The sequence below is a fragment of the Carassius carassius genome, chromosome 1, assembly GCF_963082965.1.
Source record: "Carassius carassius chromosome 1, fCarCar2.1, whole genome shotgun sequence".
NCBI lineage: Eukaryota > Metazoa > Chordata > Actinopteri > Cypriniformes > Cyprinidae > Carassius > Carassius carassius.
The window spans coordinates 41,501,686-41,528,760 of NC_081755.1; the positions used below are offsets into that span (position 1 = coordinate 41,501,686).

Genomic DNA, 27,075 nt, shown 5'->3' on the forward strand with positions numbered 1-27,075 from the left:
TACCCCAAAAATGGAATTGACTGTGCATGAAATTCGCATTTCTCCGCCTTGACAAAAAGCCCATTCTCTAGCAACCTCTGAAGCACTCGTTGGACGTGCTGCACATGTTCCTGGAGAGAAGAGGAAAAAATCAATATGTCGTCCAGGTAGACATAAATGAACTGATCGATCATATCTCGCAGCACGTCGTTGACGAGTGCCTGGAAGACCGCTGGGGAGTTGGAGAGCCCAAAGGGCATAACCAAGTATTCAAAGTGCCCTCTGGGGGTGTTAAAAGCGGTCTTCCATTCATCCCCCTCCCTGATCCAAACCAAATGATACGCATTGCGTAAGTCCAGTTTTGTGAAAATTGACGCTCCCTGCAACCTCTCGAAAGCCGAAGACATCAACGGCAAAGGATAAGTATTCTTTACCGTGATGTTGTTCAGTCCCCGGTAATCAATACAAGGTCGCAGAGATCCGTCCTTCTTTCCCACAAAAAAGAACCCCGCCCCCGCAGGAGAAGAGGAAGGGCGGATGAATTTGGAAGCTAGAGAATCAGAAATATATTTCTCCATAGCCTCCCTCTCTGGAACAGAAAGTGAATAGAGTTTGCCCTTAGGCGGAGACTTACCTGATAGTAAATCTATGGCACAGTCGTAAGGACGATGCGGAGGAAGAGAAGCAGCCCGAGACTTACTGAACACTTCCTTCAGATGGAGGTACTCAGCGGGCACGTTAGACAAATCCACCGCCTCCTCCTGCAACACAGACACAGACACAGACGGACAGGCAGACACTAGACAAGACTCATGACACTTCTTACACCAAGACAAAACGGAGTTAGAGAGCCAGTCAATGCTAGGGTTGTGGAGGAGGAGCCAAGGGTGTCCGAGGACAATGGGTGCCAGGGGAGAGTCAAGGATGTGAAAAGAGATGGTTTCGGAGTGATTGCCAGAGGTGATGAGTGTAATGTCTTCAGTGATGTATGATATGGTGGGAAGTTGCTGACCAGTGAGGGCGTGAACCGTGATGTGGTGCGGAAGAGGTCTGAGGGGGATGTGGAGCTTGTGGGCTAATGTGCTGTCCATGAAGTTACCTTCTGCCCCGGAATCCAGTAGTGCCTGACAGTGATGTGTCTGTGCTGACCACCGCAGCCATACCGGGAGGAGCGTAGAAGATGATGGTGATGATGATGATGATGATGAGGTCTTCTCGGCGGAGATCCCACCCGATAGTAGCCTCATACGTACTACCGGGCCTGGCCTTTTACCGGACAGGCGTGGGCTTGATGTCCGGCTCCCCCGCAGTAAAGGCAAAGGCCCAGGGACCTCCGCCTCTCCTTCTCCTCCCGGGAAAGCCGAGCTCGCCCTACCTGCATGGGCTCGTGATCGTAGACGGGGCTGGCCACGTCCCCGCCGCTGAACCGCACGTCTGCCGGTCCCCTGGATGGGGTGTTGAGTAGCCCCCTCCTCTCCATCCGTGCCAGACGTGCGTCGACCCGAAGGGCCAGCTCAATGAGTCCATTGAACGACGGGGGAAGGTCCAGGGCGTAGATCTCCCTCTGGACGCGGTCAGCCAGCCCATGCAGGAACATGTCCCACTGCGCCTCCTCGTTCCAATGGCACTCCGCCGCCAGGGTCCGGAACTCGATGGAGTAGTCCGAGACGGATCTCTCGTGCTGGCGCAACTCCGCCAGCCTCCTGGCCGCCTCCCGTCCTGCGGCGGCCCGATCAAAGACCCGTCTCATCTCGGCGGAGAGGGCCTGGAACGAGGCGCAGCATGGGTCCTGGTTCTCCCACACCGCTGTTCCCCACAATGCCGCCCTCCCAGAGAGCAGGGTCAGGACGAACGCCACCTTGGCCCTCTCAGTGGCGAACGTTCTAGGCTGGAGGGCAAAATGCATATCACAACGGTTAAGGAAAGCTCTACAATAATCGGGTTCACCTGAGTAAGCCTCCGGAATCGGGAGGCGTGGTTCCGGCTGGGAGGGGGCCTCCGATGGTGCTGGTGGAACAGGCGGTGTGAGTGGCGCAGTGGGAGCTCGTAATAGCTGGAACTGTTGGGTGAGCTCGGACACCTGCGTCACTAAAGCCTGAACCGCGCGACCAGTGTCGTTAAGAGTCCGCTCCTGGGAGTCCATCCTCCGAACACTGGCGCTGAGGAAAGCTTCGAGAGAGGAGGGTTGATTACTCGCTGCCTCCATGTTGGTCAGATCGTTCTGTGACGCTAACAATGGAGGACAGGAGGCAGATGCAAGTAAAGGTAGTTTATTGACAGAAGTATGATGGATGAATGCTGGTGAGTGACGCAGGAACCACGATGGCAGCACAGACAGGTGGGTAGGTGGTTGGAGTGCGTTGGTAGCGATGGCGGTGATGGTAGATCGGTGATCGGCGGTGATGATCCGTGAATGACTGTGAATATCCGATGAAGACTGAAGCAGGACACAGAGCAAAGACAGGAACACAGGAGCACGAACAGACATCGACACGAGGACCTCAAACAACGATCTGACAAACAGGAGACGAAAGACAGGGCGTTAAATAGGCGGTGGAATGAGATGCACCTGCCGCTGATCAGGCGATCAGTGGCAACACCCACAAGAACCAATCAACATGACATAACATGACTACAGCTGGAGACGGTGCATTCGCGAACCGTGACAATTAGATGACAGCACAACAATTTAAATGTAAAATTAGGTGAAATAAGCATTCACAGCTACATATCTAAGTGAAAAAAAGTGAAGTGAAAGTCGTGACATTTGCCAAGTATGGTAACCAATACTCAGAATTAGTGCTCTGCATTTAACCCATCCAAGTGCACACACTCAGCAGTGAGAAGTGAACACACCGTGAACACACACCCGGAGCAGTGGGCAGCTATATATCCAGCGCCCGGGCACCAACTGGGGGTTCAGTGCCTTGCTCAAGGGCACTTCAGCACTGGTTATTGAGGGTGGAAGAGAGCGCTGTTCATTCACTCCCTCCAACCTACAACTCCTACCAGCACTGAGACTCAAACCTGCAACCTTCGGGTTACAAGTCCAACTCTCTATCCATTAGGCCACAGCTCCCCCTCAAGCCAACACTGATACAAGAAAAAAAAATCTTTAATAATATAAGCAAATAGCCGATATGGCACCAAACTACTAGTTTTCAGTGATAACCTAATAATTACCCACAATAGTGAAATAAAATGCATGTTATGGTTTTAGGCTAAGTGTCTTCACTACATGATTCTGAAAACAATCATTACATGAATCTCCTGGTTAATTTTTGAAGTAAATAATACTTGTTGGTGCTAGATAGGCCAATACAAACTTTCTACTTATCCCACTATGATGTTGTTGTCTCATATTTGCTGTGAGCTTTATAGACCCCATACACATTGCTTGCACTAATTTATTCAATGATAGATGGGGTACCCTAAATGTTAGTGTTTTGCCCATCCCCCCTCCTGCACCCCCTGCAGAGAAAAACTGTGTCATAATGCAGTACCCCTTTTCTCATTCAAATCACTGCCATTGTCTCTGTAAGCAACCAGCTCTGCTATGTGCCAAAGAACAACTGAGGCTCTATATGTTGCAGAAAATGAGTACACCAGGGCAGGGTGTAGTGAAGAAGCTTCAATGAACACCCATGCTGCTTTGCGAGAAATGAGGGAGGGCAACGTCTGCTCCCATTTTCATCTACCAAACACAATTCATATTCTTCAGCATAATATAAAAATGTAAATACAAAAACAAATGACCATATACATACATCATGTGGGAGCACCGGCGGCGCCAGGGGGGGTCCTGGGGGGTCTCAAGACCTATAGTATTTTAAAATGGGCTTCTCTCTTGACGTCTCCCCGATTGCCTGCGAGCTTCTCCTCCTGTCTGTATGGTAATTTCTCTACTGTGCGACAGAGTTATGATGCAATCGTTAGCCTATTTTTACAAAAACTGTTTCTACGGGCCATAATGTAACATAGAAGGTAATGGAGCCCTTTATACATTGTCGTGTATCTTTAGAAATAAATAATGGACAAATGGAGTCTTTAAACGCCTCAGATATAAAGTTATTCGCTGTCAAAGTGACGCCAAAATGAATGGGAGTCAATGGGATGCTTACGCAAGTGAAGTTCTGCTACAAGATGGCGGCACGCGGCCGACTTCAACTTCCGGTCGACTTCCTTGCCGCCTGATTACATCGAGTGCAAAAGAACGGGTGAACCGTTTTTTTTTCAACTGGTTTTATTTGATCGAACTGTCCGAAAGAACTGGTTCACTTGAGCACCTGCTCCTTTGCCCCTTAAGTGCCCTTTTGTCAAAGCAAAATTTCCTCGAATTATTTTTGTAATAACATTCCCTTTTGTGAATGCCTGCCCACGCCCAATCATAATATTAGTACAATTTATTAATAATAATTTAGACGTAAATAAAATGACCAACATGATGACCTTTCACCTTACGACGACGACCTCATCTGACCGGGACGATTCCTCACGCGCATTTTTTAATTGCTAAAGGATATTTTCAACGCCGCGGCAGCTGGTAAGTGGTGTTTCATTCTCAGCGAAGTGATTTTCATGTTTATTTACTTATTATTATTTTACAAGAACAATGTGATGTGAGGACATGCAGATATGTTGTTTGTATTGCTGTGTGTAGCCTCGAAGGGTCTGGTCTTTTTTATGTTATTTGACTAAACTATTATTATATTACAGTACTTATTTATTTTTTAACACATAGAGTGCCTTAAAAATAATTATCACAACACTGGTAAGGCTTATTCAGATTTTCTCATTCTCTGAATTATCATTATAAAAATAAAAACAATTCAGAAATGAATTAAAATATAATTATATTTTAAATGTGACGCAAATATTTTTTTTTCTACAATAGCAACAGTGTTTACAACAGCAAGACTACTTTAGCCTGTAAACTCAATAATATCTCTCTGGAAATAAATGTAAAAATCTCAATGTCAATAAAAAATGCATAATATACCTGACATCAAAGTGCAGTGTGAAGGATATGAATAACAAATGTAGCGTGTCATTTGTTTACATTGCAGCACATTGTTCGATTTTAGGCAACAACAACTACAACAGTAATAATAATATGAATCAATATATTCCAGTGTATCAGTTTTTTCATGTTTTGTATCAATATTTAAGGTGGACTTATTGATTAGGTGCAAGAGTAGTAGTGATGGTTAAAATAATAGATCAATGCTGAAATAGTAAATTGAGCCTTGTTCCTAGATGGACAGAGAGTGGAAAGTAATAGATCAAATGAGGAGATGGAGAAAGATGAAGAAAAAGAGGGAAATGTAGAGGCACAAGTGACAGAAAGAGAGCAGGTAACAGCAAGCCAGGAGACAGAGGCTGGTGGGAAAGAGGAAAATGTAGAGGCACAAGTGTTTTCTATAGTTTTTACTATAACAGCTGTTCTTAATTATTCTGTAGAACAGAGAAGAAAAAGCCATGAGGTTGGGACAATTTAAGACATTTCAGTTTCTAATCACAGAGCTATTATTATTTTAAACTTAAAATTGTCTTCTCTATTGTTTCTTTTTCAAAACTGCATCAAAGCATTTGCTGCTGTATCAATACATAACCATCCATATCTATACGTGAATCAGCAAGGAATGCATCACAATATATTGCTGTATTGATATTTTGAACAGCGCCATTTTAAGCCTTGTTCCATGTGCCCCTTTTATACTTTGAGCACCTGCCCCTCCAAAGGTCTCTCCACGGCCCTGTTCAGAGGGAGTGTCAGCCACATTAAAAAAGTTAACCGCTTAAGTCATTTGTGGATTAATGCGTATTGGTGACGCGAACCATTTAAAACGCCAGTAATATGCAGTTATTAGCCATGTCCACTGTATTTTTTGTTGGTTTTCATGAGACCCCCCTTGAAATGACCAGGACCCCCCATTGCCCCCCCAATCAAAATTGTCTGGAGCCGCCACTGTGTGGGAGACCCCAAAGGCCCTTTATACGATTAAATCAAACAGGTCGCAAGGACAGATTAACAAATCTCCATTTCATATCTCAATATGTACGAATGTTTTTGTTTAGTTTTTTTTTCTTAGTGTGTTAGTTGTGTTTGAGCTCACCAACAAATTCCAGACAACTATGTTGTTTGGCAATATTAATAAATACATTTTTTTAATCTAAAACTTCAGAGTATTTTAAAGTATATATAGTATTTTTCATAATGCTAGTGTAAAACTGACTTGTTTTTAATCTAAAGTCTTTGATAAATTGCTATGCTTAGCAGTGCGTCTGATTAGCTCTTACTAGCATGGTTTTGTTTTAACATATCTAAATGCTAGAGTTTATTTACTTTAACTAAATATTATTTGTTTCTGAAAGTGTTTAAGTATAATCCCTCAAATAAACTGTTAAGGACGTTTTTTCCATGCAGTGAAGGGTGATTATTATTAATTAAAGAAATCATGTTAGCCTACTAGACCAACAGACAGCTAATTCACCTCAGATTTGCTATCAGCACATACACTCTGAAAATAAAAAAATTATTAGTTTTCTTTATATTTCCATTTTCTTCTAGTAAATAGATATATTTCAATCAACTATATTCCTAAACTTAACGTGACTCGCTATTTTGCCCCCTCTCTTTACCATTTACTAACATCACATTTTCTACATATTTCTTACCTTTCGTGACTTCATTAGTTTACCTGTTCATTTATTTGATATACAAAGTGCAAATGTTACTCTTGTGTCTTGTTTAAGTTTTAATCTTCCACCTCTTTTCCGATGATAAAAATGCATTTCCAAGCACTTGACGAATCTGCACTATTCCTTTCAGCGGAAGGACAAACAACATCCTTGAGTGAGCGAAGGCTTGAGGAGGGGGCGGAGTGATACGAAGCCTTGCTGCGGACTCGGATCCGAAGTGAAGTGGAGAAACTTTTTCAAAAGTTCCTGGAGGTGTTTCGAGAAGCACGGTAGCCGAGTCCGAGCTGCAGAGGAAATACGGAATTGGACTATATCGAAAACGCTCAATTTCTATGACTTTCTCTCAAGTTAATTATATGACGCTACTTCATCAATGTGATTCATTGGAACTTTAATCACCGTGTCATTTTTTAAAGGATGTATTATTGCTAACATTTCAAAAAAGGAGTAGGATCGAGGTTTCCACAGAAATGGGGAATTACAGTCTTTGGATATTTCTGTCAATTTTATATCTTGTGCAAAACAGCGAAGGTAAGATGACTGATTCTTTTCTCTCTTTTTGTCTGGATAACTGATTTATAGTGTGGACGTGTAACGTCTGTTACATTAGAACCAATGAAAGAACATCACGACCTGTCTTTTATTAATGCTCTTTTATGAGGTTAAGAATCATGACATTTTGCGGCTTTGCCCATAGCTTTCTGAAATCTGGTGCAGGATATTTAATTGATAGTCTGTTCTCTGATGTTTCAGTCCATCACCAGGTCAGAGTAGCCTACATTTAAACGTGAAGCATTAAGTTTTTGTAATAAACCACTGCACTTTTATTACGCGCCGAATTACGTTATGAAGATCATTGCAGAACATTATGCACGAATGATTCAGTGATGATGGGATAAAGCTTTCAAACCACACGAGGACACATTCTCTTTGTTGCGGATTATTAATTATTTATTGTTGAGTAACTTTTACGAGTTTAGTTCTTCTACATAAAATATTAATAATTTTAGAGGGCATACTGAGTCAGTGTGTTTTTTGTCCTTGTCTGAACCGTGAGAAAGTAACAAAGTAGCCTAAATGTCCGCTTCGCTGCACTGGTAGTAAACGACCTATCAACATGCAATTTAGATTGTCATCAGGGTCCTACTGTTAAATCACTGCAGTAGATTATATCTGATACATTTTACGCTTTTGGTATTTTTCTATGCTGAAATATTTTGACTGGAAACATACATAATGAGTTTTGTGGGATTTCTCGTAAAAAGCGGCTTGATCCTTTATTGTGCCGGTGTCTTTTACATCGAACAACCAACAATTGAACTTTCTTCTTCTTGTTCTTCTTCTTTTTCTTCTTCTTGGGTATGGAGGTGGGGAAATGGTAGAAAATACAAAATTCTGAGATTTGTTTTGTACACTTAGCCTACTCATCATAAAATTCTGTAGCATCGTTGTTTGTGATGAAGTGCAGTTTTCCCCACAACGGATTGTGATTTCCCTTCTGATTCTAAGTTCAATCAGCTAGTCTATGTAGTCCTATTTAAAATACACAATTATGGAAGATACAATTCCATATTCTGAAACGAAAAAGAATGAAATCTGATGCATGAGCTTGAATGCGCTCAAAGACCAAAAGGACGTAATCAGGAGATCTTCGTAGCAAACAGTTACCGTTAAATCGTTAAAGTTCTGCTAAGTATTAGAGTAGCTATTATCTGAAATAATACGGCTCTGTTGCTTCGTATTAGATAAGAGTTCACGTGGTGAATTCTATTGTCATTCAAAGCGCGATTCTGAGCGAAAGAATCTGAATGTTATCTCGCGGCACATTCACGGATAAGAGGCAATGTATATTTACAAAAAGAGTAAACAAACCTAAATGAGGCACTGTTTCTCTGTGAAATAAGCGGGATATGCGTGGTGTAAATATAAAAGAAATGTAATACCTTGCTACTATTTGAATAGGAAAGGGTCTTTGCTTCTTTCGTTTCTATATAAAGTGGTATGTGCCTCATTGTGCCCTCTCTTTCCACAGGACTGCGCTGCGTGGATACACAAAGGCCGTGCGAAAATGGAGGAATGTGTGCCGATTCAAGATGCTTGTAAGCCCACAGTTGTCATTTTATTGCAAATACACTTTAATTCCATAGCCTACACTTTATCGAACTCAAAATTGTTTGCTATAATCCTCTTTAATGAATAGTAGGCCTATTCACAGTGGTGTGGTTTCAACAGGTTAACTGGATGACTGTTGCTATTGCTGTTATTCAACCTTGGTCATCAGTTTCACAGTGTGTGTTTTTTTTAATGTCCTTTGAGTTTTAGTATAAGTATCTGAATCATTGACCAGATTCTATGACTCATGTTTAAATCAGGTTGGACCATATAATTTTGTGCTAACAATAAAGCCACACTACACCTGTCCACAATATATCAGTCACATAAAATATTTGATTGAACTTCTGATAGTGAGTCAATGTGAGCTTTTTCTTGCTCATGCCAAGTAGTGTTCCAAATGTGTAGCGTCCCTTCACACAGTCTTTGTCTTCATTGTTTATGCTAATACAAAGTGATTGTTATCACATGAAAGCCTGGGGCTGTTGTTTTATGTTTCCCGCCTGATTTGGAAAATGGTGTCTGTGCACTCTAGCTTCCATTCATGGTAATTAGTGTTTATTTCCAGGAGGCACTAATACGTGGGAACCACTCTTAGTGGTTGTGTGTAATGGCAAAATCAATAGGGTGTTAAACTAAAAGCAATACATTTTGTGTTTGGTAAATGTATCTCTACAGATCAGTGGTTGTAAGATGCAGGAAACAGTTTTGTATTTTTTATTTGAACATGAAAGCCATGTTTATTACTTAATGGTATGTGACCACTCCTTCACCTTAACTTATAACAAAAATGTCACAACCAAGTAAAGCTCCCCCAACTGCACTAGTGTTCACTCTAAGAAAACTTTTTTATACAGCTTGTTAGTGTAAAGTTTTCTTTACTTTGGTTATTTCATAACTGTAAGATGCTGCTGTTTTGTGCCTTTAAGGCATAATGTACCTACGTAAATCCCCCCTCCATTAACCAAAGAATCTCTTACCCCAGGCAAGTTGTTATTGAATGCTCACTGGCCAAGTATCCTAGATGAAGCCTTGTTGTACTTTAAACCTGACATTTTAATGCAAACGCACACCAGAGGTGGTTGGTTGTGGAAACTGGGATTTAAGTCCCAACTGATTGATAATTGTTGAGGTTGAGGGAAGCTAAAAGTCATTGTTTTATGTTTTAAAACTTTGGGCCAGTGACGGTTTCTCCATTAGGGCGATAGGGCGACGCACCACCAAAGGAAAGGGAGGGATTTTTTTTTTTTTTTACATTCAACCAGTGTTACGCTAGCTTTCACTATTCTAGACTGTTTGTGCTGCCTCTAAATAGTCCAATCAGCGCCAAGACGCGTTTTGTGTAGTACGCCCCTTTTTGGGCGATTTCTGTCAAACTGAGAATCGCCCGAGTGCTCTCATATACTTCCATTCAAAGATAATTTTTTTTCGAACTGCAGGCACTGCAACGCAATCTCAATGAGTTCCGGGAGGGCTAGCCCTAACGTGCTTTCGTCATCATGCGAAACTTTAACTTGTGCAATGACAGGTGGGAACAGTGACATCCAATAATATTTAAAAACTATTTTGAATTTTAACAACAAGAAAAAAATGAAAAACTACTTTAATATCTTTATCAAATGTGAAAAAAAAGAGAGAGAGAGAGACGGGGACAGCTATGCCTTTGTCAGCTGAACTTAAGCGACATCACGGCGAACGTAACCTCGGCGCAGATTAATTCTATTGTGTCAGTAAATACAATTCATTCATCATAGCAATAAGGATAAATTGGTATTTAAAGAATTAGGACAACCAAGACGAAATGTAAACATCAAACAAGTATCTACAAAGGGCAGGAAGTTGTATAAACTAGTATTTTCGAGGACGTGGTATGAGCGGAGAAAAAGGCTAGTAGGCTGCGAAGTAGCTGTTCCATCGCGAGAGCATGACGGACATCGATGGACGACTACAGGTGTCACTGAAATGCATCATCTCTCGGAGAAGGTGAAAAAACACGAAAGACCAAAGATTCATATGGATAGTAGGGAGCAGTGTAATATAAGTGAGTAATTTAAGTAAGAAGTGTAATGTAAGTGAGGAATGTGATATAAATGAGCAGTGTAATATAAGTGAGTTGTGTAAACAGTGATTTATTTGACTTTTTTTAAATATAATAAATATGTGAATTATTTCTTATTAAACTGAAATCAAAGTAAAGCGTTTATTTTGGGAAAAACCACATCCTGGCGTCAGTCTTCATTTGCTGCTGTTAACAAGCATATAGAAACATAAGGAGGAAAAAAGATTGATTCCTAATGTCAGTTTATTTTTAATTAATACTATAGTAGTTCAGTTCCCTTTACATCTTTAACTAGCCATTAATTTATCAATTGAATGGGTGACCTTTCCTCATTAATCGAGCAAACATTTGCCCCCCCAGAGAGAACTGGCAGGAGCCACCACTGCTTTGGGCATATATATAATTCTCATAAAACTCTGAAGTTAGATAAATATGGCAAGGTGGCACTCAAATGCCTTGTGTGTCAGTGTAACAGTCTTTAATCATTACCCAGCACACTTCAAGCCATGTTATGAGCACAGTATGTTAGTAAATGTGTAATGGTGTCAAATAGTGCTTTGTTCTTTCCTGCTCGACTCACTCCAGAGGTTTTTCTAGATTAGATATTTTGTTGACAGCGTTATGACATTTTCTGTTTTAAATGGTGAAATGTTATTGTATGTGTGTGAAGAGCACTTCACATACAGTCTGTTGTGTTGGTGGCAGCAGGTGGTATTTTTCCTTTTTTTTTTTTTCTTTAAATAAGAAGGACAGTAAATGTCATGCCACACAACACAGTAACACAACCATCTGGAATGGCCAGCCACAAGAGAGTGGTCCAACCAGTCCTTGAGCTATGGGGACAGTAGTCCCACTCCAGCACCCTCCCTAGAGATCTTAAATGAAACCAGAGATCCAAAACAACAGAAAGGAACCTTTATTCCTCCAGATACCAACCTGTAACCCAGCACCTCTAGAGAGACCAGAGAGAGTAGAAGGAGGAGGACTGGAGAAGAAAGGTCATATGAGAGTGAGGGAACAACAGAGAAAGGAATGGATAATGGCACTTTAAGCAAACAGAGGCAAAGGTTGAACTAGACATAGTAAGGAGTACTGGTTGGACCTCAGAATTTCACAAGAATGCCGCTGAGATTTTCAAGCTGTGCTGAAATCTGGTCTCTTAAAAAAAACCTTGGAAACAAATCTTCCACCTGTTCCTCTCTGTGACATGTTTCCCTTCCTTACAACGAGAGCTAATGTGCCTGGAGGAAGTTGATTATCCTATTAAGTGTAGCATCCCTGTTGCAAGAGGGCTCTCTAGTGACTGTAATATTATGCGAATATGGCCCTTAGGACTGTAATTGTTACCAGCTCAGTTATAAGCCTGTTGTGTTGACTGTTGTTCTACCAGGGTCTGGTTGAGGCATATATTGAGCCTTAGTTCTTCTTTGGCTCCTGTGTCATTTCATGGTCCCCTGCTCTGAGAGCTTCAGTGACTGGTGCAATCCATGACAGATTACAGGAGTAATCCCTCTCTAACTCTCTCCACTGAGTGCTTCTTCACAATTGGCCACAGTCCAATGCTTCTTGGGCTACTTGGAATAGAGTTAACATCTGGAATGTTCAGGGTGTGTAACACAGGTGTGTAAAGGTCATCATACGATCCCTGTCAACTGTATTTTGCAAAACTTGTGAAGGTGACATCAAGGAATAAAGTCAGGGTATCTTGGGGTATACAGCAGAATGCTCTGTCGATCCGGTTATTAAATTCTGGTCCTGCTATGGACTGTCGCTCTCTGAATCCCACATCTATAGGAAATGCAAGAGTTGGAATGACAGCACACTTGTTGTTAGGAGTCCAGGAATGTCACTCTAGGTGAAGAGTCAGGAAGCTCTGTTAAAATGTCTCAAATCTCAAACCCCCAGTGTGGAGAGTGTGCAAGCAAGTGCAGTGTGGGATAAAGTCTCGACTGAAGCAAAGAGATAATTAGGCAGATTGTGAGAGTGTCATTAAGAGAAGGTCCAGCTGGAAGAATAAGGCGGGGGTGGGGATGGGTGTTGGAGAAAGGGGTTATGCTGGGGTATAGAGGGACAGCTGGTGGTTGTGATGGTAATCCAGTGAAGTCAGACCCTTACAAAGGGGGAGCGGAGGGCCAGGTGCTGCCATTGAACAACATGCCACCCCATGCCGAGACAGACGGGCCTATGGAGGAGCGGAGCCGGCGGCCCACGGGCCTCCTAACACATGCTCACACACACGCAACAAACTGATGCGGAGGTTCTCCATTGTCTATGCAGGCTCTGCAAGCCCAGGTCAGTGTCACTCTTTGACAACAAACAGTGAAGATGAAAGTGTGTGAGCCACAGAGTAGCGATGAGAACGAAATTTGACATTTATGTTTGCACTTTCCCACCCATTTGCTCAGAAAGGAAGTGGATACACTGGGGCTCTGTCCATTATTGATGGTGTCGCCTTGACCCCAGTAGGAGTGTTGTGTTTTTGTGACCCATGGAAGCTCTCTGGTTCTTAAGAAATGATGTATGAGGACAGTTAGACATGAAGCCGGCTCCGCAATCACTGCTTTCTGTGAACTAAAAACTGTAGCTTATTTCGTAATGTAATTTAGCCTAGAGAGTTGATATCAAAGGCAGCTGTCCATTTACTTAAAGAATAGTGTATACCTATAGCTAGTTGTTTATATTTTAAAGGGTTGGAGCACTGTTTGTTTACACTGAGTTTAGCACTTACGAGATAATGTTTCTTTCCCTAAATATATAGTGGATTAGTTTGGAATGCTTTCTAAGATTCCTCCTCTGCCACCACTGCATTCAGTGCGGTTGTTTCCTCCAGTCTGTTCAGGAATGTTTTGAGCAAAACTATCAAAATGATGGATATGGTAATGTCTGCTTGCTGGGTGGATTGAGACATTCACCTGAAAGTAAGCAGATTGAGAAGAGAACCCTACTGAGTTGATAGTGTTGGAGAGCAGTTAGGCTGTAATGTATGCCTGTATGGTTTGATGTCTCAAGCAGGGAATCCTGGTTCCCAGGCCCTGTCACAGGAAGTGCTGACTCCTGACCCATCTACTCTACTCACATCCTGTCTATAAAGACAGCAGAGAAGAGCTTACGATGTGTCCTTGCCCTCTCTCATTTTTGAAACTTTTTTGAACATTACCAGATATAAACAAATCTGTTTTGTATGAGTGCAGTTGGTCCAGGGAGTGGTAATCTACTTTAATCACCCTTAAACTCTTGATTCCAATATGTGCTAATCACTTTTATTTAATTTAGTCCAGTATGCTCATACACTCACACACATTGTAGTGCGGGAGTAGGCCCAGCTGTGATAATGTAAGGAGGAAAGTTGCTGTTTGTTTGGGTGTTTATTAATAACTGGAAAGATAAGCAAAAGAACCAGAGTAGTTTATGGGTGGCGGAGCAGAAGATAAGAAGCATTCTTTGGCCTCTACCTGAGTGTAGTCTTTCACTCTTATCAGGCCCTCTAGAGCTCTTTGTTTTCTGATCACAGTCACATTAAAGCTTTCCGAAGTGTTTTCAGATATGATGTAGCAATGACCTGGGAGTTCTCAGAGTGCATCCCACCTATCTGCATGATTTGTGATTTATGAGATAGATTAGAGTGGTGGCAGCATTTTACAGGATGTTCTTCATGCTTCAAAATGAGGGAATGTCAAATTCCCAGTGAGATTGCGAAATTCGTATTGCAGGACACTTCAAGTTATAGCTAGAGTTAGTTTTGTGGAGTTAGTTTCTTCCATCTCTAGTTTTCTGAGATTCTTGAGGCATATTAGTGGAGACTTCAGCTCTGCAGCTCTGGATCAGTTTAGGTGCTGGGGTGTGGTTTTGTGGTGAAGTACAGCGAAGAATGCTTTAGAAGACCTCGAGTCTGGGGTGCCTGAAATGTGGTTATGGTTGGCTTGTTAGCAATACCAGAAATTCTGGAGGGTTTTTTATGATCATTGAGGAAAGTTACATTCTTCACGCTACTTTGTTTCAAAAACATAAACTCTGATCTGATAAAAAATACTTTGCTTTTAAGTAAGTGTTTTTGTTGAGTTTTAGTTTGATTAGATCTATGTTTAAGGCTTTAGCCAGGAGTCTTGAAGGACCACATTCAAGTTTTGGTCTGCTTCCATTTCATTTTTTATAATGATTTTACAGATAGATAATTATGTGGATAATGCAACACAGCAGGGCAGTGGGTTGGCAAAGGAAGACAAACATGGATTTTTCATGGATATCTATCCATCTACATATTTCCATGAGTTGAAAGGTGCTTCTTGTTGAAAACTTTAGTTTATCTGTTATATTAGATGTTAGAAAACATTGGCTAAAAAGCAAAACTGCTTTCACATGCAATAGGTATAAATTTAATTCCAATTTTCAAAGTTTCCTTTACTTCCAGCGATAATAGAACGGTTATGTGGAAGTCTGGAAGGTTCAGTTCCTGTGAAAGTTCTGTCCTCACAAACCCCCTCCCTCTCAGCTCTCTCCTCAGCCATGGGTTACTGTTGCCAGGCTACAGCAGAGGCCTGTTGGTTCGTTTGAGCACAGGCCTGAAAGCCCGGCTGTTTGGGCCACTGCTCCCCCGTCCTTAAACAATAGGGTTCTGACCACTTTAGCTCTTTTATTTGGCCCACAAAGTGCTCCCCTACCCCCACATTGGTTCCTCTTTGAGAAGATGGGGAGCTGGGAGGGGGCAGTTGGGGGAGGGGGAACAGGCTCTAGTTGGCAGTTTGGTGTCAGTATGGGCTCTTCACAAAGGAATGGAGTGGCTACATGCCAGACACTGCCATAACTTTTTTTTTTTTTTTCTTAGGGGACTTTCGGCATTTTGATACCCGGAAAGTTGCTTTAAACCTCAGATTTTCATTGTTTTCAAAGCAAACAAAACAGGGTTTAGTTTCAGTGACATTAATAGCAGGTGACCTACACTCAATTGACTTCCTACTAAGCAAAAAGTTGACTTTGTGAAATACATGGTTATTGTCTTTCACCTCAGTGTGGGAAGGATGGCTTCAAGTACCCAGAAGATTTGAATCCTGTTGGGAACTCTCTCATGCTTGGTGCCTCCTGGACCATGACTGACCAGATAAAGCTCTTTCAGTGAGAAGTGGTTTGTTTTTGCTTCCCGTCCACAGGTGTTGTGACCTTAGATGATTGTATGGTATTGTTGTAAAGAGAATAGTGTCAGGTGACATTGCCACAATGACCCTGAGATCAGAAAAAAACTGAATTGGGTTTCAAAAGCAAGCAGAGATGCCGAGCTTCACATACATGAATCATTCCGTCAGCATCCAAAAAGCCCCTGTGTGCATGCATATATAAGTTACAAAAGTCCTTGAGAGTCCAAAAGGCTGTCAGGTCCCATGAAGTTCTTTTGATATGGTATGTAGATACACCTATACAATATTTCTGAATGAGGCCCTATCCATTGTTTTTCCAATCTGTTATATCTTGTGGTTTCTCAGCATCCTTGGAGAGGAAAGTGTTTGTAAGTCACTCAGTGTGTTTGAGTGTGCATGTGAGGTATTTGTGGAGGTGTTTGACTGCATCAATTCCCTGAGCTGTTTGTTTTTCTCTGTTAAGAATAATTTCTTAATTGTCACCCTGTCCGTCTGCTTCATTAACCTACGTTCAACAGTATCAGGGAAAGCGTGCTGTGACTGTGTTGCTATACTTGTGCATGTGATATAACAGCCTGCATTCATATGTATGTGTTTGTGTACATTTGTTTGGAGATTTGCTGACAGAATAGTGCCATTGTTTTGGGTGTAATCCTTTAAAGAAGCAGAGAGAAGGCAGATAGCCAAAGCGGTGCCGGCAGATGTGAACAGTTGTTTAGTGCTATTTGCAGCTGGTGTGAACCATCATTGGTATTGTGACATTGGGGGATTACTGTTTTTGCCCTCTTCCTACCTCAGCCTTATCTACTCTGATATTACTCAGGGGCCAGGGGTCAAGTCTTGGTATATTTGACTCAATAGTCATGCTGAGTAACATCCCACACCTGGATAAAAGCGAAACAGCTCATTTCCATCCATATGACACTCAAATTGTCCAAATTCTTCTTTGTCGAACATCCTCACTCATGGTGGAGTTCCTGCCAGGTTGAAGGTCCTTTACGATGAGTTATTTTTCACTCTGAAAGTTCTGATAAGACTCTTGGCTGTATGTTTTTGGATGACTGATATGCACAGCCAAGGCCCAGACAAAAGAATGTGTGTTTTGGCTGCATAACACCAGGTGAGGACAAATATCCTAACCTCCTCCTGCTGCTACTTTAACAATATCTACACATTCTCACACACTTAATAAGTATGGAACTTCAGCACTGATATATATACACACACACACACACACACACACACACACACACACACACACACACACAAAGAGAGGTAATGAGTTCCAAAACTCACACACACCTGCAAGTTATAATGTTTTGAAGGCCAGAGGCTCCCTTTCTTTGTATAAGGAAATAGCACTTGTCAATAGGGATGCACCGATAATGATTTTTCATGACCGATTCCGATACTGATTTTTTTACAAGCAAACTGGCCGATTCCGATAATGATTTCCTTTTTTTTTCTTTAAGCAACCAACAAGAACGAAGGAAAGTATACATAAACGAGATGTTTATTTGGTATTTAATAGGCCAAACTGGCTTTTGGTTATTGAAAACAATAACCGTAACCATCTGAAATTAACGGCAGTAACTGCACAGTAAGTAGCCTACATTTAATACAAACATTGATGGTACAGACATCAGCATTTAGCTTTTGTTTTTGAATTGGGTTGAAACTACATAGAACTGGCCTTAAATGAAAAGACTGTAACTGTAACCATGTGAAATTAAAGGCATTAACTGTGTAGTTCTACAATCCAAACAACACAATCAACACACATTCAATAAGATGTTTCTTAATCAGCATTCAGTATTTGTTTTAGTTTTTAAATTTGGTTTTGAAAAAAAAAAGTTATTTTCCTTTTTGGATGAATGAAACACTTGTTTTAAGTGTGCTACAGCAGGTTATTTTTAAATCAAATTAAGTCGATGCACTTTTAAGGTAAAATAAAAAATAATCATCCTATACAGAACTGATGTTTACTTCTGGCTTTTCAAACGTGTATGCAAGTTCTACTTTACGAAAAAAAAATAAAAAAACATTTTAATTTTGTCACAGTTTAGTCTGTTTCGCTTCTCATCCAACACGCGAGAAGTTGAGCTGAACATCCTTCACTGTCTCCGCTTGTGCAGGGCGCGGACAGGTACATACGCTCACGCAGCTTCAATGAGCACAGGAAAGGGGCTTTTATTTGTGCGCCAGTACACCAACAGCTGTTCGCTTCCTGCTATCTGTGCCTCAGACATGTAGCTCTGCACTCCCAGGGCTGAACGGCTGCACGTGTCCTACGCACAGATTTCAAAATACTTCCACACAAATGACATGATAACGAATGATTACAATGTAGTTTGTGCGCGTGGGCGCACTTCCGAAAAAGTCGACCGAAAAAACAAACAAACACTGATCGCGTATTTTAAGCAAAAACGTCCGGTTCCAATTTACGGCCGGTCAACCAGTGCATCCCTACTTGTCAATGCATCTAGAAGTCCTCATAGTCCAGTGACTCTTTGAAATCCCACGAGCAGTTCCTCAGTGATTATGAAAAGATTATCTTTTGTTTAACCGCGTACTGACCACACTTACTGTATGTACTAAAGGTATGTTTTTTGTTTTGTTTTTATTACAAATTTTGTAACAAAGATATATAAAAATAGCCCAGTTATAAGGTGTACCCAAGAATCTGACCAATTTGGTCTTCATTGGACATTCCTAACTGCTCTTGGACACATGTACTCACATGCCATAGACAGGAGAACAACAGGTTGTAAAGTAGGCTGTGTCTAGGAATTTTTCGCCATTTAAAGGCCCATTGCCTGGAATGGATATTTTTTTAAGGGCTTGAGTATCAGACTACATGCTTGTTGAACCTCTTTTTGTGCCGCAACTCCTAGTTTAATTTTTTTCATGACCCCCGAGATTCCAGACATAGTTAATTTGCCTCTAAATAAACCCAGCCAAGCCATGACAAATAGCCAAGGGGATGAAGGGTAGGGGGTGATTGGTGGGGTGTCAGGCTTGCTCGGTCGTCTGTGAGGTTGCCACAGCAACAGGGATCTGGGATTCAGAAAGAGTGTGAGTGTTTTCAGAGCAGGAGACGAGGGATTACAGGAAATATGACATGACATGACTCTCCGTACCGGACTCTTCCCCCATCCCACCCTCCGAAAGACATTCTCTCCCTAACAGATGCCCCCGACCCACCCCCCACTACACTGCCTGACATTATCATCACAATCAGACTGCTGACCTCTGACATTTGACCTCCCGGCATGTGAAGGGTTCATAGGGAAAAGCAGTGTGCCGCATTTTGACTTCAGGAGATGGTATTCATGAAGAATTCTCTTATTGCTGCTCTTTTTCTTACTTGTGTTGGGGGGAAACCCGAAAAGAAACTCCACATGGACATGTAGTCTTGACTTATTTTTACATTTCATGTAGCTGGATGAACTGAAACAGAGTAATAACAGACATGATTAATTATGTTTTTAATATATCATCCTTCGGTTTGATCCAAAGGCCTCTTTTGCTTCAAATTCTCAGACTTAGAGAGAAAAAAAAAAACTTTGGCCAGCAAATAAACTCTTGTGTTGTGAAGTCAACATAATTACTATTAAGCAGACATCGCTAATGACATGATTGAAACGATTTCACTTTTTTCTTTTCTTCACCCTCAAGCACTGAATTTTATCCATAACATAACTTTTTCTGTTAAGAATCAGACATAAATCTCTTTAATCGTGAGACTTGGAACTCTTGACGCCAGCAACATGATATTGCAAGCTTAAGCTTGGCTCTCTTATATCCGTTTTTGGGTTCCAGTTCCAGAATAGTATAATACTCCCATGTGAAACATTTCTGTAGGTGTGTCCTCCAAACAGCAGAACACTGTGGCGTCATCCTCTATTGTCTTGCTGGGTAGAAAAACTGTTGTCACCACAGTTAAAAGTATCTCTAGTTTTGATAAAAACGCTTGAATGAACCTTACAGTTCCTAAAAGGCTAGCAGGCACTCGTTGTGGTGCAGCAGAGGTCTAAAATGGCACCCCCTATAGGCCAAGCCCTTATTTGAAGCCCTCTCTGCTTCAAATAAGTGTGGGAGAGGAGACACCAGCCACAAAAGAGGCAAAACAACAAAGCTGCAGATAGCTCAGTGTAAAAAGTGGTCATCCTGTAACAGAAAAGAGGAGGAAAAGCCATTGTTGTCTCTGCCCAGGGGTTGTTTTACAGTGAAGAGAGAGAGAGGGCCTGAGGGGGGACACCCGGAGAACAGACCATCCCAGTGCTTGTCATCAGCTTCAAACTGTGTTTTTGATGTGGGAGGTTATCCTGTGGCGGGGCTCCCTGTGTGGGTGTAGGGTTACCTAACACACTGGCTTCTCAAGCCTAGCTTACCAAAGGCCCCAGAACCCATGAGAGGGACTGCCTTTATTAAGCAAAATGTTTTTATTTTGTCGTACCTGTTCAGTTTCAAGATAACCATCCTGCACTAAAAAGCACAGAATTAGAGCAGAGAGAACTGTGTTCAACTGCCACAAAGCGGCTTGACCACCATCTCATACCTATGGGTTGTTTATCTCCTGTCTCTTGAATGGTCTCCATTGTCAAGTTAACACATTGAACATCGTATACTGTTTGCAAGCTCTCATGGGTAAACACAGGTAATTCTGCCATTCACAACTGTGCTTTACTATTGAATGCAGTGGAGAGATTGGGAAATCTGTAATAATCCTGGAATGCAAACTGGAATGGAGAGAAGCATGCTTTCTGGATTAGAATTCCAGTAGACTGTGAAAAGCTGGCTCTGCTGTTATAGTCAAGGCAAACATATATGCAACATCTGGTTGATGCATGAAATGGACTATGTTTGTGCCTGTGTGTGTGTTATCACCTGCTCACTAACCTTTTAGTATTATATTATATTGTATTATATTAAGATATTTCATATTTAGTGGTTAGATGTTCTGCGCATGAGTTGGATGAGATACTTGACCTGGGCTTTTGATGTCCCACTAAAATGCTTCTACATGTTCATGTTTTAAGTTTGTGCCCCTCGACAGATGCCGGCCTGGTTATATTGGTTTGCTCTGTCAGCATCTGGACCCCTGTCATCGCTCGCCTTGTTTAAATGGAGCAGCTTGCAAGAGCCAGGTGGCCAACGGAATCTCACAGTACACCTGTGTGTGCCAGCGGGGGTTCAGAGGTAAAGATGAGGGTGTCTTCTTGTTGTCATGATATACAGTTTGTGAAAATATAGGTCTGTTTGTGAATGATGCTTCTTGTGTTTGCAGGTCAGGATTGTTCCCTGATTGATGCATGTGCCACAAATCCCTGCGCCAATGGTGCCCGTTGCACCAACTGGAATAATCACTACAACTGCTCATGCCCACCTGGGTATCAGGGCAAGAACTGTCGCAATGATATTGATGAATGCCGCAAACCCGGAAAGTGCCTTAACGGTGGCATCTGCATGAACACACATGGCTCATTCCTCTGTGAGTGCCTTGCTGGGTACAGCGGGCGAACATGTGAGGTGCCCACCCAGCCCTGCGCCCCCTCACAGTGTCTCAATGGGGGCACCTGCCATCAGACCGGTGACCACACCTACGAGTGTGCTTGCTTGCCAGGTACAAACAGACAAAAAAAACACGCAGACATTCATGTAGACACACCCTTTATCATATTCCCATACTCATTCTCATCCCTTGGATTCGGGGTTTCCCAAAGCTTCTGGACTTTCCAGGCAGTGATACCTCATGCTTTGCTATAAATAGCTCAGACTGAGTGAGAGAAGGATACACTGGAGAATGAGTGAGCAAGACAGTAAAAGCGTGTAAGAGAGAAAGCGAGTGGGCTGCTGTGGCAGGAATTTACTTTATGGCCTTTCTGCTCCCCTCTGGGGAGCAAGCAGGAAATGTCTCTCGCAAAAGAGGAAGTCATTGAAACTGTGAGAGATTATGAAACAAGCAAACATGGCAGGGAGTATGGCCCTCTGGAGCAGAGCTCTGTCAGGTCCTGGCTTTGCCGTGTGGGAACCGCCGTGAGAATATGTAAACACTCAACACCCACTGAACCTTTTTACTGCTCACTTTACTGTGTACATCAATTCATCAATATTTCTGGGGCAGGATTGAGTGGAAGTTCTTAGGTGTGCCGGGGAAGTGAGGAATAGATCAGATACTACAGTTACCTCCCTGTTTCCTGTGTCATTTCATTTTATTTCTCCACCTAGGCTTCAGGGGACACAACTGCGAGGAGAACGTTGATGACTGCCCTGGACACAAGTGCATGAATGCTGGGATCTGTGTAGATGGTGTCAACACGTACAATTGTCAGTGTCCACCTGAATGGACAGGTAAATACACACCTTTTTTTTACATGTTTACTTTTAATTTTCGAATTAAAATAATTTGACATTGGTCTTTCTGTCCATAGGCCAGTATTGTGCTGAGGATGTAAACGAGTGTCTCATGCAGCCCAATGCTTGTCACAATGGTGGCACATGCTTTAACACTATTGGAGGACACACCTGTGTATGTGTCAATGGCTGGACAGGGGACGACTGCAGTGAGAACATCGACGACTGTGCTACAGCTGTCTGCTTCAACGGGGCCACGTGCCATGACCGCGTGGCCTCCTTTTTCTGCGAGTGCCCAGTGGGCAAAACTGGTATGACTGTTTTTGACATCACTCCTTATTTTTATGTTTTGTCCATTGTCCTCAAGAGTCACATTCTGCTGTCCCTGCAGGTCTGCTCTGTCATCTGGATGATGCTTGTGTCAGTAATCCCTGCAATGAGGGGGCAGTGTGTGACACTAACCCTCTGAACGGCCGGGCTATCTGCACCTGCCCTGCTGGCTTTGTTGGTGGAGCCTGCAACCAAGACATGGATGAATGTTCTATTGGTAAATTTACTTCATTGTGAATGCCTCCCTCTCTAATTGATTCTTTCGGTCTCTTCCTATTTTTGTCTTTGTCAATAGAGAGTAAGTATTAACTGACTCCTCTTTCTCTTTTGTGTGCCAGGTGCCAACCCTTGTGAGCATTTTGGGAAGTGTGTAAACACGGAGGGCTCATTTCAGTGCCAGTGTGGACGGGGTTACACTGGCCCTCGCTGTGAGATTGATATCAATGAGTGTCTTTCCATGCCCTGCCAGAACGATGCCACCTGCCTGGACCGCATCGGCGAGTTCACATGCATCTGTATGCCTGGTATGTCAGTGAACTTGACCTTGACTTACTCAGAAACATTAAATCTGCTGCTAATCGATGTGGACTCCCAGACTGTATGACTGTGTAGACCTACTTAAGAAAACATGCAAAGGACAGAGGAGGTTTCGTTATGCAATAACGTATTACATAGTGGTCATTTGAGAAGGAGTAATCAATTGAAATAGAAAAACTCAGTCCACATGGGTTCGTGACAGAAACCACAGACCAATATTGGCTTTGTGTCTACAGCACCCATTCGGTAAAAACTTATACCTTGCACGACATGCATCTTTGGGTTTTTTGGGGAACTATACAAATCGGCGCTGGGAGCAGGGTGTATTGGGCAATCTGGGAGAGAGGGGGAGGAGTGTGCAGTGAATTATAATGAGATCTTGAGTGGTGGGAATGGAGTGGAACAATGGGGCCCCTCTGTGCTCCGTTCCTCGCCCTTCACACATAGAGGGAGAGCAAACTTTTTCCCAGCACTTTCATCCCCTCCCCCCACTTCTGCTCATATGCCTTTCAATTCCACAGACACCTCTTCTTCCCCACCCTCCTTATCATCGCCGACTTGGCCCTGGCTCATGTGGAGGGGCCAATTCTTTCTGATTCCATGCCGCCGTCAGTGCTCTGGCCCTGGCCCACACTCTGTTTCACCTAAATGGGGTGACACACAAGAGCAGCACTCTGCTGATTATAGAACATGTGTGTTCTCAACGGAGAGATGACCACAGGGCATCCTGCGGACAGTAGGGTGTGGTGCTTCTAGTAAAAGCAGGGCCCCCAGTTTGCATAGATAGAGCAATTCTCCATTTCCTCTGAAACATGAACTTGCTGTAGGGTGCAGTGTAGCAGAACATCTCAATGTGCATCTGTGGGCCCCTGTGTTGTGAGAAGCTGCAATCTGAGATCTGCCTTCAATGCATCAAGGGTTAGAACTGTGTTTCACTCTGCCTGTCTCTCTACCAGGCTATCAGGGGAAGTACTGTGAGGTGGATGTTGACGAATGTGAGAGCAACCCCTGCGTAAATGATGGCATCTGCCGAGACATGGTCAATGGCTTCACCTGCACCTGTCAGCCAGGTAAGAAACATGTAATTTTCTCAGAATCAACACTATGTGTCAAAAGAATCCAAAAAGTTCACTTGTGTGGTCGCTTAATATACAATCTTGATTCATGTAATATCAGGCTAAACCCAACTTTTCCCCCTAGTCTTTTTTCGTAATTACTCAGAGTGAGGTCTTGAGCGCTATGCAACTGCGTGCCCAAACAAAGACACCATTGTGGCACCTCTACACAAGCACCCCTCCTCTTCCCAACTTGTCCATAGAGAAGGGACAGCAGTCTCACCCATCTCCCTCTGCATAGAGGTGGTGGGGGGGAACAGCAGCCCTGCTAATGAGATTCTTTTCCATGTCCGCAATTTACATCTGGGGCAGACAACCCCGCACCCCCCATTTAGCTATTGAGCCAGTAGCATTTGTGCAAGGAAAGAGGGAGGGCCACTGGCCTCCAAGAAAACAATTCTAGCATCTCCCCCTCTAACCTTCTGCCCTGGGCATCAACATAGATCCCATCATAACACTGTTAATCAACACAACACCCTCTAAAGATGCAGAAATGAACATTTCTGTGGGGCCCCAGCCTTTTTTATGTACTTACTAGCATGTTTTCCCAGACAAGGGATATCAGTCAGTGTTTAAGGCCCACTGCCCCCTCAGTGCCTACACGACTGCTCATTTTCCAGATAATGTCTTTTTAATCACTGCAAAAATGTGAAGAAACTTGATTAATGTCTGCCAATGTCAATATAATAGGTCAGTTCATATTTAGACATAGGTCTAGTTCTCAAAAATGATCTACACGCACAGAGATCCTATCTAGAATAGTACTAAAAAAACTAGTACAGGCTAGATTGAAAGTGAAAGTGACATGACATTCAGCCAAGTATGGTGACCCATACTCAGAATTCGTGCTCTGCATTTAACCCATCCAAAGTGCACACACACAGAGCAGTGATCACACACTGTGAACACACACCTGGAGCAGTAGGCAGCCATTTATGCTGCGGCACCCGGGGAGCAGTTGGGGGTTCAATGCCTTGCTCAAGGGCACCTAAGTCGTGGTATTGAAGGTGGAGAGAGCACTGTACATGCACTCCCCCCACCCACAATTCCTGCCGGCCCGAGACTCGAACTCACAACCCTTCGATTGGGAGGCCGACTCTCTAACCATTATGCCACGACTTCCCAATTGTGATTGTTGGATGGATTCAGAGAATGAAAAACCTGGGCATATTCTAAAACTCCACTATTCGCTCCAAGTCAGATGTTTTAAATTCTGTTTATCAACAGTCTGGAAGAGAATCAAGCCACAGTGTATGTTAATAATTATGAACACCACTAAGATCATAAATTCAAATGGAGATTCAGCTTCTTTGAAATCTCAATTTCACTTTAGCTCCAAATAATTCAAGGTGCAGACACCTCTAACTAGACCGAGCTCTACTGCCCCCAAAGCTGAACCTAATGACCCGACCAGTGTGTGGAGCTCACCTTTGCTGCCTTAGACTGACCTCTAACCCCTATGTTTGCCTGTCCCAGGGTTTACTGGCACCATGTGTCAGATCGACATTGATGAGTGCGCCAGCACTCCTTGCCAAAATGGAGCCAAGTGCATTGACCGTCCCAATGGATACGAATGCCGCTGCGCTGAAGGTAAGCTGCTAAATGAAGATGTCTGTCTGATTGTGTGTGCCTGCTGTGAAAGAGCTTGGTGGAGCCCTTCAGGGTTCAAAGTCAAAATCATCAACACTGACTAGATCTATACACCTGAATGTAGTGATCTCAGGGTCAAATACCTTATGTCTCTATGATCATACCGCTGGGCAGCCTGACGAGAAGCCCCAAATCCCCCTCCTTTGCCCTGCAGACCCCAATGTCACAGGGTCACCAAGGCCGGCAGCTGCTGATGAGGGGGGTTACACTCTGTCATCATCCCGACATCTGTTCATCTGTAACCCACAATGCATACCCACACAGCACCGTATGGCATAACCAAAACTCCCATTCACTTTCACATAGTTGTGCCTGCAGGAATGGCCTGTAGGATTTCTGGTTTTCTGGTTTTCTGGTTTTCATTTATCCAACAAATTAGCATGAACTTGAATGTGAATGTTTTGGGCTTAAGATACAGTACATACTGCATGTGTCACTAGGCTTTTAGAAAGCACGTACATGGAGTTTGTGTATTGTCTGAAGCAGCCTGCTGTTTGGTATTCTCCGTGCTCCAGTTCCCCTCTGCTGAGCTGTCCCGTTAGCTGGGACGTAGGGTATTGTCCTGCTGTTCGAGGGGACAAAAGCAGGTCTGTGAGGCCTGTGAAGGGCTCTCTCTCTTTCTCTCTCATCACCAGAGCCCAGCCCTGCCCTGCTACTCACAAGGCCACTGCCTTGACAGTCGGCATGGAAACCACGGGAACAGAGACTCCAAACTGTAGAACCTTTCACAAGAGAGAGAAAGAAGGAAACGGAGGTAGCAGACAGAAAAGAGAAAAAGAAAATGGATTGAGACTAGGGAAAGAGGAGAGACATTTTCAAACCAAAAAAGTAAGTGGGGGCAGTTAAGGGGTGCTGGTAAAGAAGGATAAAGGGTACAAGCGAGACCGAGGAAGTATTTACACCCCAGACAAAAACACAAATAAAGGGTATTGAATCACTCATGCAGACTTGGTGAGCTACGGTGGTCATGAGCAGACAGTAAGCATATGGAAATAGTGGTAATGAGGACAATGCAGTTTCGTCTCACCTAGCTTGTGCAGTAATGGTCCGCAGAAGGGAAATTGTTCCTGACAGGCAAGAACCACAAACACAGGAAGCTGTAGAG

At 43.0% G+C, this 27,075-nt stretch overlaps 1 protein-coding gene and 1 long non-coding RNA gene across 2 annotated transcripts in view; one reads left to right on the forward strand and one right to left on the reverse strand.

The window, feature by feature from the left end:
- LOC132151237 (uncharacterized) overlaps positions 1-6,790 on the reverse strand; it is a 39,224-nt gene extending 32,434 nt beyond the window's left edge. The window contains exon 1 of the long non-coding RNA XR_009436354.1: positions 6,658-6,790. This is a non-coding gene — a long non-coding RNA (uncharacterized LOC132151237). The remainder of the gene's footprint in view (positions 1-6,657) is intronic.
- A 153-nt stretch (positions 6,791-6,943) lies between these two features.
- Positions 6,944-27,075, forward strand: part of notch3 (notch receptor 3) — a 31,526-nt gene continuing 11,394 nt past the window's right edge. Inside the window, exons 1-10 of the mRNA XM_059559341.1 lie at positions 6,944-7,212; positions 8,714-8,780; positions 21,041-21,183; positions 21,272-21,607; positions 22,213-22,335; positions 22,416-22,649; positions 22,730-22,885; positions 23,007-23,192; positions 24,162-24,275; positions 25,797-25,910. Of these exons, the coding sequence (XP_059415324.1) occupies positions 7,152-7,212; positions 8,714-8,780; positions 21,041-21,183; positions 21,272-21,607; positions 22,213-22,335; positions 22,416-22,649; positions 22,730-22,885; positions 23,007-23,192; positions 24,162-24,275; positions 25,797-25,910 (1,534 nt within the window). The 5' untranslated portion in view covers positions 6,944-7,151. The remainder of the gene's footprint in view (positions 7,213-8,713; positions 8,781-21,040; positions 21,184-21,271; positions 21,608-22,212; positions 22,336-22,415; positions 22,650-22,729; positions 22,886-23,006; positions 23,193-24,161; positions 24,276-25,796; positions 25,911-27,075) is intronic.